At 39.9% G+C, this 12,140-nt stretch overlaps 1 protein-coding gene across 2 annotated transcripts; it reads right to left on the bottom strand.

Moving 5' to 3' along the window:
• Positions 1-18: 18 nt before the first annotated feature.
• On the bottom strand, positions 19-12,038 carry LOC119905896 (pleckstrin homology domain-containing family N member 1). 2 transcript variants are annotated; one of them, XM_038723265.1, is made up of 12 exons: positions 11,891-12,038; positions 11,328-11,527; positions 9,218-9,362; positions 8,320-8,466; positions 7,924-8,010; positions 7,123-7,210; positions 6,904-7,040; positions 6,634-6,777; positions 4,555-4,641; positions 4,199-4,274; positions 4,004-4,080; positions 19-3,016 (listed from the first exon to the last, which is right to left on the bottom strand). In XM_038723265.1, exons 2-12 carry the CDS (start codon positions 11,420-11,422, stop codon positions 2,885-2,887), a joined length of 1,215 nt encoding a protein of 404 aa, XP_038579193.1. In that variant the 5' UTR covers positions 11,423-11,527; positions 11,891-12,038; the 3' UTR covers positions 19-2,884. The 2 variants fall into 2 exon arrangements, with proteins under 2 accessions (XP_038579193.1, XP_038579192.1); XM_038723264.1 differs by lacking the exon at positions 11,891-12,038 and having other exon boundaries at positions 11,328-11,789.
• Between the last annotated feature and the right edge of the window lie 102 nt (positions 12,039-12,140).

Here is a 12,140-nt window from a genome sequence, read left to right on the forward strand (position 1 = left end):
TGAATGAATTACTCTTGAGAGTTTTTAAACAGTTTATTGTGAAAAAGTCAAAATATTGCATGGTAAAAACATCAAAGTTAAATATGTACAGTATGTTTAGATCTATTTTCTTTAGTAACTTTTACAGCTCTACAGTCTCTAACTCTAACATTTGTTCAGCTGTGGTATGGACTTAAACTGGGTCATGACCTTGTTTCTGTTTGCTCCCACATGAAAGAGAACTATAAGTATCTTCTCAGTCCCTCAGAGTGACAAAATCACCCAAATATATCAGAATTAGGGTGAGAACATTTCAGAACCTGTTCACTGCTATATCTCCATTTTGTGGCACAATCATATATAAAACTAATATCTACCTCTTAGGGAACTCCCACAGCACTCTTTTTTATCCTGGTTTATATTCATCCTAGAGTGAATGCAGCCACAGCCATAGAGCATTTTGATTTTAACCACTATTCAGTTGATACAGTTTAAAAAAATAAATTTCACCAATAAGTCACCTGCACAACCCGCTGGGGGAAGATACTGGATAAATGCTGCGGCCTAGTTCCAGAGCCATATAAATCTGTTGCCCTACCACCTCTTGATTCAGCTGACACCCTCACTTTTGCTCGTTGTACTGAGGTCTAATTAGGTAATTAAAACTATTCAATTCAACAACTCAGTGGACTGATGAAAGCAATAACAGGCTACAGAGTCATGCTTTGAAGCTATGGACAGGAAAAACCTTATAGCTCCATCCAGCAACATTAATGAGCAAGTGGACACGGTCTCATTATATATCTCCTCTTGTGTGGACAATAATCATCCCCATCGAAAAAGTTACTATCTCTCTCAACAGTAAACCTTGGAAAGCATCATGGAAATACTGAACAAGAAAAAGAGAGTGTTCTTCTCTGGCTCTGAAACTGAAAAAAAAGAAGGTCAATAGAGAAGTTAAGCAAGCCATCAAAATTGCTAAATTAAAAAAAGACAAGGTTGAACATTCATTTACGAAAGAGAACACCCGCACAGCTTGGCAAGGCATCAAGAACATGGTAGCTGTGAATACTGCACCCACTTCCTGCAAGCAACATCACGTTGCAGGCAGCAGCCCAGCATTATTACCTAATGACCTCAATTCCTTTTTCACTAGATTTGAGACAGATAACAGCATTCAGCTCATTGAGGCCATCTCCAAATTCAAACCTGGCGACTCCTCCCTCACCATTAACACAAACAATGTGGTGAGAGCCCTCAAGAAGACAAAAATCAACACAGCAACTGGCCCAGATAACATCAGTGGTAGTACCCTGAGGTACTGTGCCGAGCAGCTGCGACGCGTCATACAGGTGTTGTTCCAGAGATCCTTGGATGATGGCACAATCCCTCAGCTGTGGAAGGACTCCATAGTTATTCCCATACCAAAAAAAAGGTACTATTAAAATCATCAATGACCTCAGGCCTGTGGCTCTCCCCTCTTTGGTAATGAAAGCTAAGGAGAGGGTCGTCAAAAATCATTCCCACTTCAGTTTGCCAACCTCACAGATAGAGGGGTGGGTGAAGGTATTTATTACAGACTCCACACGCATCTGGAATCTCCCAACACTTCAGCCAGACCTCTGTTTGCAGATTTCCCCTCGACATTTAACACCTTGCTGCCACATATTATGGATGAGAAACTCTCTACTCATTTTCACCTAGACAACCAACTCATTTTGTGGATAATGGACTTTCTTACCAACAGGTCACAGAGTCCTGGTCAGTGGCAATTTATCTGATGTCCTGTACACATCAACTGGTTCCCCTCAAGGCTGTATCCTTTCACTTCTTCATTCTTTACACCGATGACTGTAGGTCCCCCAGCCAAAATCTCACTTGCTCAAGTTCGCTGTAGATACAGTTCTTCCATCTTTGCTTTCAGGCTCCCTACAGCACCACGGCCCAGCTCTTCATGAGTTTGTGGAATGGTGTGATAAATCCTGCCTGGAACTTAATGTAAACAAGAACAAGGAGATGGTAGTGACCTCTTCCACCAAGAAGAGCGAACTGGCCGTGGCAGACTGCACCACTGTTCACGAGAAGAATGCAGAAATTGTTGGTGAGTAGAAGTACTTGGGCACAATGTTCAACAATCTTATGAAATTTGAAACACTGAGGAGATCCTGCCAGCAGCGGCAATTTCTCCTGAGGAAGCTCAACTCATTTAGGGTTAGCAAGTACATCCTCAAAACTTTCTACTACTCCTTCATTGAGAGTGTTATGACATTCTCCTTTTCATGCTGATTCTACTCCATCAGTCTGCAAAGCAGAAACTGCCTGCAAAGCTCAGTCAAAGTCTGCTCCAAGATGATTGGATTCCCTGTCAGAGCCCTCTCCACCATATGTGAGCAGCAGATGCTGAGGTTAGCTGGATGGATCTTATAGGACCCTTCACATGTTCTGTTCCCTTCATTTGAGTGGCTTCCCTCAGGACGGCGGCTGCGCTGTCCAGGCTGCAGAACTCAGAGGAGAAGAGCAACCTTTGTACCCAAGGCCGTTCAGCTCCTCAACTCTCAACCATCCCTGAAACCCTTCTTACCCTGATCACTACCTATTTCGCTCCCCAGCAAACACTCAGGCACACACACACACACTCAATCAGTGACTTATAAATTGCTTTCAACATTGGACTGTTACCTCATCCGTCTGCAAATTAGAAGGCTTTAATTCTATATTGAACTATAATGGTAACGTTTAGTTATTATTAGGTTGTTTATTATGATGTTTCTCAATGTGAATTGTTCAAGACCTAGGTCTTTGCAATTGCGCCTCGGGGATAAACAAAGTGTTTAAATTCAAATATACTATCTACACATTTTATTTTAGATTTATAATAACAGTGAATTTTCCACATTCTAATGAGTCAGCTGCGTCCATTGATATGACATTGGTCGGCTGTTATGATCGGTTCCTGGGACTCCTTCCTGCTCCTCTGCAGCTTTGGCATGACTGGAGGTCCAGCGTGACACCCAATAACATGGCTGTTTCTGTCTGGCTGCAGATCAAAGAGAAAATCTTGTTGATGCAAAGTTACTTTCCTGTTAAGGTATTAGACATCACCTTGGCACACATGAATATTTCTTGCAAACACAAACTTTATGACTTCAAAAGTAGTACTGAATCAAGAAAACTATGACTGACTTTAAAGGGGCTAGTTAGTGGCTAAGTTAGAAGTCTTCGTCCCACATCCACAAGTTCTTGTCTTGGTTGTCTTAAATCTTAAACCTGCCATAACTGATTTGTTTTGGCCACTTGGGGCAGCAGAAACAAACTGTGCACATAACGTTTGCAATACTACTGCAATATCATTTTTTCAGTTGTTCTGAATAACCTATTAGTTGACATCTGCTAACTGACACATCCTACAGACATGGAGCAACATTATTATTTATATGGAGTAATCAATGGAGGCCCAATATTCATCCCCCTTTTTCTCTGGTTTAGCTCTGTTTTGGCCTACCTCAGCTCCTGTAGGAAATATCTGGTTCTTTAGCTGCTAAATGCTCCACTAGCTCACCTGTTTCTAATTTCACCTGTCAGTTGGTACAGGGCAGGTAGTGTACAGTGGGGTTTTAAAACTACTTCACTTAAAACAGCTGCCTGCTATGTTTGGAAATAACGCTGATGAGAGTGATGACACTGAATCAAATAGTAAAGTTGTGGGCCAGACAACCAAAATAATGATAGACTCTTTGTACTTATCTGTGGGTGTGTCACTATGAGCAACCCTTTTCATATTACACAAAGTTATTTGATTCACTGTTAATATGAAAAATATCAATTACACCAGCTTTAAATATTTTCCCCATAAATTGCTACATAGTTTTACTTCCCCTGATCTCTAAAAACTAGTCAAATTGAATCATTTAAGAAGGCAAAATCACAAAATCTAAATCTTGACTCACAGCACATAACCCATTGGTACTGCATTTTCTTCACAATTTGTTTATTCCTTTAAAGACGTCAGACAGCACAGTCTAACCTGTTGTAATTGAAACATCCAGTTCCGATAATCCTCCAGACAGACACAAGAGACCTGCAGGGTTTCCACCAGCTCACCTAAAACACAACAGTGATGATATGAAATGAATGTATATTTCACTGCGCTTAGATTTGCTATAGCCTAATCCAATGCTACGTTTAGCAAGATTATTGATATCATGTATATACAGCATACCGATCAGCTCAAACTCCAGCCGTCCAGGCAAGGCTGATCGCTCCACTGCTTTGATGCTGTTTCGAGCCAACCTGCCCTGTTGGAGATGACATGGAAGAAAACAATGTTCATTAAATCGTGCAGGAATTTTTCACTTCCATAAAATTAAACCATGATTGTACAAGAAGAACCTGATTTTAGCAACTGGCTGAAATACACTGAGTGACGTTGTAGGCGGCAGGTGTGAGTTACAAAATGCTCCCCCCATTCTATGGGCCTACGTCATGTGTCAAAAGAACAAGCGCTATGTAAAGACACCTAGCCTAGTTATGCTGCAGTGGTTAAAGAGGTATTATAGATTTCTCATTTTACACTACCTCATATCTTAGATTCAGTCGATTGTTGTCAACTGAGAGTAGCAGGACGTCTTGAGGAAAAAGGACCATCAGTCTTTCTTGGAGTCCCTGCAAGAACAATGCCACCACAGTCACTGTTACTGCTGTATTAGCTGTCAAATTCAGATCACACCACTGACAAAATACTTACATATGCCACATTACAACTTGTGTCTTATTTTTGTAATTTTCAGTAGTAGAAACAGACGATCACACACGTTAACAAACTCTTAAATTATTAGAAAGAAACAACAAACAGCAAACAGAAATAGATTTCCTGTGCAAAGAGTGATGATTACTATTTTAGATAATCTGCATAACTGGATATCGGTCGTAAACTTGGTAAGTACAATGTTATCATAATTGATAAATGTACCCAAATGAATAAAATAAGTTGTATTAAGCCTAAATTATCATACATAAATAAATAATTTCCATGTTAATATGAGATACTAGTATAGTTTCTTTTAAGGGTCCAGTGTGTAATATTTCTGAGGATCTATTGACAGAAATGCAATATAATATCCATAACCATGTTTTCAGTGTTGTGTAAAGACCTTACTTAATAAACAATTATGTTTTTATTACCTTAGAATGAGCCATTTATAGATATAAATAACATAACCGCGGGTCCCCCCTTCCATGGGCATCGCCATGTTACGTCATCATGTTTCTACAGTAGCTGAAAACGGACAAACAGCACTACAGAGCACGTTTCGTCACTACGTTCTTCTTGTTCTACTTCTGGTAGAATTCAGGCAGTGCAGACACTCATGTTGAATACACTACTATGTTGAATACGTACATTCGAAGAAGAAGTAGTAATAATATACTGCAGGGGTCTGCAAATAAGTTTTGCATCGGAGCAATTTTAGATTGGTGGATGAGAATATAAGACTTAATATTTGAAATAATTGTTACAGTGTTTGGTTAGCTCAGTCTGTAAAGGACTCTCAGCGAGTGGGTTGTGATTCTGATCCCACGTTGGGACTTTTTTTTTTCTCTCTTCGACAAATTGACGCCTTTTCATTACCCCATTATCTCCAGGCAGCGGACATTTAGGGGAATCACGTTTTCTGACCGCTCTTTCAGAGGTGTGTCAAGCAGGCTACAGACTCTTTTAATGTCATTCAGCATTTTTCAAAAGAAAAGAGCAAAAGAAAGAAAGCATTGCAGAAAAAACATTCTTGTGCTTTTATTTTTTTCTATAAAGAGGAAGTGATTATGTGAGTAACTGTTGCTGTCATGACTGAGATCTATTTCAGTACCCCTATCAAAGGTTTGTTTGTTTTTTTTGACATAATCAAAGCTGCTGGCCAGATATTATTGATTGTGGGCCGTTTTGGCAAGGGTCCATAATCACATAAGAGAATTAACGTGTTTCCCTTGTCAATGTTCCTATGAACTTTATCTTATATGTGGTTTAATGCTGTGGTACAGAAACAGTAACAATGTTTCACACTCTTAGCTTACATGTTCCATGTTATCTGTCAGTGGCCAAGTCGCAATCACACGTGGTTTTACTGAATAATTAAGTAAATATAATTTCTTAATATATCTACCTAAATAAACCTAATTTCTTGACTGGCTACTCTCTGCTGTCTCAGAAGCCAACACCTTTTGTGCTGTGTCAGCCATGTAGCTGTCCTGCGCTATTTGAAAGGGTAGGGGGCAGTGGAAGACTGGACAGACCTTTAAATAAAAGAGACCATCACTGAGAGCAATGGCAGCCTCTATAGCACATGCCACACTGTGTGCCAGCAGGTCCAATTTAATATGAAACCTGACTTGCTTAAAAAGGCACAAAAGAGAAAAGCACACACAGCCATACAGTATGTTGATTTTATTCAGAAACGTTATGTCTTATGTTTAGAAAGAATGTGAGAAATCTGTAATTCTTGCCTGCAAATGATTTAATCTGTTCCAATTACTAAACATTGTTACTTTTGGTTAGTTAAGGAGTAGCTGAACATATACCACTATGTAGTCTAATGCAGTGCAAATAAACAGTGAAAGTTATCAGGCCACAGACAATCTAATCTAAAGTAAAGTATTTATTACCTGTCTCTGTGTGATGATATGGACGATAGATATGTATCCCGGCTCTCCCATGTGCTGTATCGGCGAGCCCTCCCACTGCCATATCGGAGCTTGTAGTAAGTATTTTTTCAGTTCTTCTCTTTTCCAGAGCTCATCACAGGGTAGCTAGAGAAGAAATACTATAATATATGTGATCAATTTATTAATTACAACTTAGCCAGACTGCTTTTTCATGTACAGTTTTAACCGGATGTAAAGCACTTTATTAATATTATTAAAGCACATCATTACAAGATAGGAGAGAGTGCCGTGGGAGGGAGTCATGGGTTGTGTCAGTGACTGGTATCTCCTGTCTTCTATGAGCTGCATCCATTTCTGTAACTCTGCAGCACTGGGACATATGAAGACCTTGGAGTCCACCATTGGACCTGGAGGAAAGAAGGAACAACATCAATCATGCTCAGTACTTTACACTATGTTGCCATGTCTTGGTAAATTCCACTGACTCACTGCTGATTTCAAACATGTGTGGTGAATGTGACGTGTCAGGGTCCAGGGAGACGGCTCGTAAAGAAAGTCCAGAAAGGGGAAGGATGCCCTGTGAGATACGAGAAGACAAAGATCATGTCTGTCAGTGTGCTTCAGGTTCTTCCAAAGAGATGATTATGGAGGAAAATTAAAGAGACACTCTACTAATTTCACACAATCAATGTAAGTAGCAGCAGCTTGTTGTTTACAAGTTGATAACAACACAGGTGATGACACCTTTCACATTACACATAGTCATTTGATCTATTAATAAAAAATATTGATTAGTGCAGCATTAATATGTGGTTGAAGCTTAGCCAGCAACTTACCAATAATCGCTCAGCTGCGCAAGAATTAATTAACTGTAGCTTTAATTTAAATTTTATTGTGTCCTGTGTTCATGTTCAGGACTTCTTGTCTGAGTACTAGTATAGGTTTGTCTGTTTCCTTGTAAATGGTAAATTGACTGCACTTATTTAGCGCCTTTCTAGCCTTCCGACAATTCAAAGTGTTTAACGCTATAAGTTAGCATTCACCCATTCACACACACACTCATGCACTGATGGCAGAGGCTGTCATGCAAGGTGCCATCTGCTCATCAAAAACAGAAACTAATACATTCACGCACACTCGATGGAACAGGCATTAGGAGCAATTTGGGGTTCAATATCTTGCTCAAGGACACTTAGACATGCAGACTGGAGGAACTGGGGATCAAACCACCAACTTTACGATTAGTGGACAACCTGCGATACCTCCTAAAGTATAATGCACAAAGACTACCTCATAAATGAAGTCTTGTCGAGAGTGGTCCAGGGAGAGGATAAGCAGGTGAGAAGAGAACAACACCAGGAAGTGTTCACTGGTTTCCTACAAACAAAAAGTAAATGACACAAACAAGCTAACTTAATGCAGCACTGACTCCTGTTTAAAAGACTTTTTAATTCATAGTGTTCAGTTCTCAAATAGTTATATCAGAGGCTCCAACATATTTGTGTTTGTGTTTTTATGTTCACAACAATAAAACTGACCTGTCTGACTACTTATTAGTACAAGCTGTTGCTTGACAGACAGAACTTTGTGCTTGTGTTAAGTTTGTGTTTTAGCATTCGCCCCTTTAGGATGACAGAGCCACACCTCATAACTCCCAGCTGATTCCGGTTTGCAGTGCTATGTTACCTGTGTGTAGCTGTCGTAGAGAGGCATCAGAGAGGAATGGATTATCTCTCCATACATGTGGGCTGGTTGGCCCTCCCACTCCCTTATTGGCTGCTGGGAGTAAATCCTGTGGTGCAACTCGTCTTTGCTCCTGCCCCACAGCATCACCTACAGACACAAAACTGTATCAGCCCATATCTATTGATTATAACTTGCAGTTTTAAACATTTACACTGTAATCGATCCTGCATTATGTATATTTTTAACAGTTTTTTACACATGTGCCTTCTCAAATCACTCCCATCAGTCACTCCACTCCATCAGTATTTATTTGTGGCCACATGTTTCACAGAGTGATGAGTCATGCATTAGAGTCATTACTCTATTATGCATTATAGTTTGCAAGCCTCTTGTCATTGATATTTGAGCAAAACGTTGCACAGTTCAGATAATTTTTGATTTCTAAAAATAAAACAGTGTCTCTTCTTCGAGGTAATGCAAGAGAACTGTCTGGGTTATTCTGTGGAGGTTTGGATGCTTCATATTTAGACAATTTCTCACTCAAGTGGAAAGAAGTAGAAAAACTCAGGTTTGTGCGGCAGTGTTTCCTCCCTCTTTTATTTCCTGTAAAGTTTGAATCACACCAAACAGGGAACGCAGAATCTCACTTTTGTCATGGAAATTCACAGTATGTATACAGGGTGTGTCTGGACTCAACACAAATAACAGCACTGAGTGGAAACTGTTGATATTGATGTGAGGCACATCTTGCAACACTCTGCTTGAGCACTAAAAAGCGTTAAAGTGTGCTAAAAGTGAACTACGCGTTATGTTCTTCATGTGAAAAGTGCATAACATAGTTTCCACTTGTGTCTTTGCCACTGTCCTACACAACACACAGCCACAAAGACATAGTGACCTCTTGTTCCAGACGTCGTATTGAAGGGTAGCGCGGGGGCGGTTGCTGCTGCTGCTGCTGCTGCTGCTGCTGCTGCTGCTGCTGCTGCTCATCTCTGCTGGTCCTTACTGAAAGTTGAAGCCTGGTTTCTCCCAGACTCCACACCCTGAATAAACACACGTTAAGTCTGAATGTTAAAGTGCATACTCTGCTTGGTTCTGTTTTGCAGTCCAGAGACTGCCTGTGTTCCCTAATAGTGAATGCTTAGACCGGCTACATCCCTGGAGAGCCTTAAAGAAAATGAATAGATATTAACAAGCAATAAGACTTGTCACAATTTGTCTGACCCCCCTGCAGCCCAGCACCAGTCAGACATAATCAGATTAGAGTAGTCGGAGCAGAGACAGACCCACCTGCTTACCCTTTACCAGCATATTTTGTTACTGTTGTCCATTACAGACATAATATGTGTCCCAATTTCATACTTATGTATGTACCACATACTAATACTAGGTGTACTGAAGTCGGTGTACATAAAAATGTTCACAAAATTAGGTAAAGTCAAAACACAAACATATGCACAGAAAAAAATAGAAATGGTTAATTTTTGAGTATTATGTGGATGTAAACTATTGTCCTATAAGGCAATGCACAAAGGAAACAGATGAGCTTCTCACAATAGATGATATATCTGTAACTATAATGTTAAAAAAAAAATTGGAATGGGAAGCAGATAAGACTCCATCAGCGCCATATTCTTAAGAAACCAAACATCTTTAATTTTAATATTATCATCATTTAAACTCAAGCTGAAACAACTTTTAAAGAGGCAGGATGTGGTCATGGATGATCTGGTGCTTATCACTGAAATTCATTTTTGTTATTTTTATTTTCTTGAGTTTTGCCTATTTCTTTAAAAAGGCTCATCTAGCATAGCTGCGGTATGTGATATTGGTCCACACTCTATGTATATATATTTTAAAATAAAGATTAAATAAAAAGTAATGAAACATTAAAAAATGTGTGGAAGGTTCAAGGAGCATTAAATCTTTGGAAATACATTTCATTAGAGGTCCCGCTTCAAATTCACTGTAAATTACATGGATTGTAAACACAAGGATATTCATTTCATGTATATCACCATAGTCAAAATCAGTACACTACAACAATAAATATTTGGCCTACTTTATAACTTAACTGATTGCTATGTATGGAATTTGGAAAAAGCTGTGTATGTACATTTGTATCAGCACACACAACACACATCTGATTGAGTGTAGATCTACATGCGAGTGTGCATCTTTTTAAAACACATCCTTGTCTGTGTTAAATATTACAAAGATGAGTGGACTGTGACCAGACGTCCAGTAGTAATCATTGAACAGTCACACATAAGGACTGGCAGCTAGTGTTGTGATTAGCCTCTGGTAATCCCCCCAGCTTTATAAAGAGCGGGGACTTGTCCCGCCCTGGCTCTGTATTAAACCCTTCCATGCTACAGCCATTGTCTTATAGTAATCTGCTAATCACATCAGTGCAGCATCACTGAGTTCCCACATTCATGTTTGGTAAATAGGAGCCAATTAGTTCTCCTGCCTTGTTGGTCTGATGGGTGGAAATTATATTGATGTAATATGTTGTTCTGCAGGTGTTATCATCACTTTTAGAGGGTTTATAACTGAACTGTTTCTTAACAGTACCTGGAAGTTGTCTGTGTAAATGCACATCCTGTTACTCCGTGAAAACAAACATACAGTATGTACATCCTGGAAATGGTATCATTGAATATGCTCCAAAACATGATGCATGATATGCCAAAGAAAACCACAGACGTTAAAAGAGAAGCTGCTAAAGTGCTCTTTTCACTTCACTGTCACCGCTTCTTCCTCCAGAACTCACAATAGGCCTACACAAAACCACATTTATACAAGACTTTAACATACTCTTTCTCTAAAGCGGTGAAGCACATTAAAGAATTTTTTTTTTTTTCATTTTAAGATGAGGTAATGCTGATATTCCTGTAGCTCTTATTTCAGTGCCAAGTCAGAATTGTGTAAATTCCCCACCCCAATACTATTCTATTTTTGAACGGCTCTTAGCTTTAAACTCTGAATGTGTATTTGTGTCTTACCCTAAATTGTCTCCAGAGAGTTCCAGGAGCTCTATCTCATCAGGGCCAACCTCGTCCACTCCAGTATGCCTCTGGGTCACACTGCAGCATCCCATGATGGACGACGAGTCTGTCCCTCTCCGCCTGGTCTCAGCTTCTAGTCCACACACTGAGCACCATCTGCCCAGACAATCATCCCCACTGCGTGTGTGTATGCCACACTAAAACCAAAGAGATAACATAAAAACAGAGGCTGATTGGGTCCACAAGAGGATATTATGCGCCTGAGAAGAGGAGGGGGGCTGCTGGTAATCTCTAGTTCCCCCTTTTTGCTATGTAGTGTATATTTCTCTAGAAAACAAAAGGTGTTAAAGCTCCCGAAGAGGAATTGAAGATAAAAGTGACAAGAAGTTTTTATCGAGTTGCAGCGTAGTTGTTCCTTCCTTCCTGTCAGTTGGCTTTCTGCAGAGAACTGAGCTGTTTCCTCTGTTTGGTTTTACACACTGAACTCAGACTGGAAACCTACTGACGCCTCAGCATGACAAATACAAACTGCTTATAATGTCATTCAAAGACAAGCTTACCTTTTATAGGTAGAAAAGCGCACCTCCTACAAATATTACACCTCTTTATATTGATAAGTCAGGCTCTCTGATGCACTCAGCCTCCTTGTTAAGCAGCATGTGGATGAAGCAAGCATCCTGTTGGGAAAGATGGGACCATGCCTGCTTGTGTTTACATGCACTGAGCCTGAATATGGATGGGCAAGTGAGATAATTATGAGTTGGGAAACACAGAGGTGAAGGGCTGCAGTCAAAACAACAAGCCACAACA

The sequence above is a fragment of the Micropterus salmoides genome, unplaced genomic scaffold (assembly GCF_014851395.1).
Source record: "Micropterus salmoides isolate LMB-PRFRI ecotype aquatic unplaced genomic scaffold, ASM1485139v1 Ms_hic_scaffold_16, whole genome shotgun sequence".
NCBI lineage: Eukaryota > Metazoa > Chordata > Actinopteri > Centrarchiformes > Centrarchidae > Micropterus > Micropterus salmoides.

Excerpts from the sequence above, each read along its gene's own strand:
- LOC119905896 (XM_038723265.1), bottom strand. The coding sequence starts at position 11,422 with ATGGGATGCTGCAGTGTGACCCAGAGGCATACTGGAGTGGACGAGGTT. Across the intron at positions 7,211-7,923 it reads GACAAGACTTCATTTATGAG|GGCATCCTTCCCCTTTCTGG; the intron begins GTAGTCTTTGTG and ends CGTATCTCACAG. Across the intron at positions 4,081-4,198 it reads GCTGGAGTTTGAGCTGATCG|GTGAGCTGGTGGAAACCCTG; the intron begins GTATGCTGTATA and ends GTTGTGTTTTAG.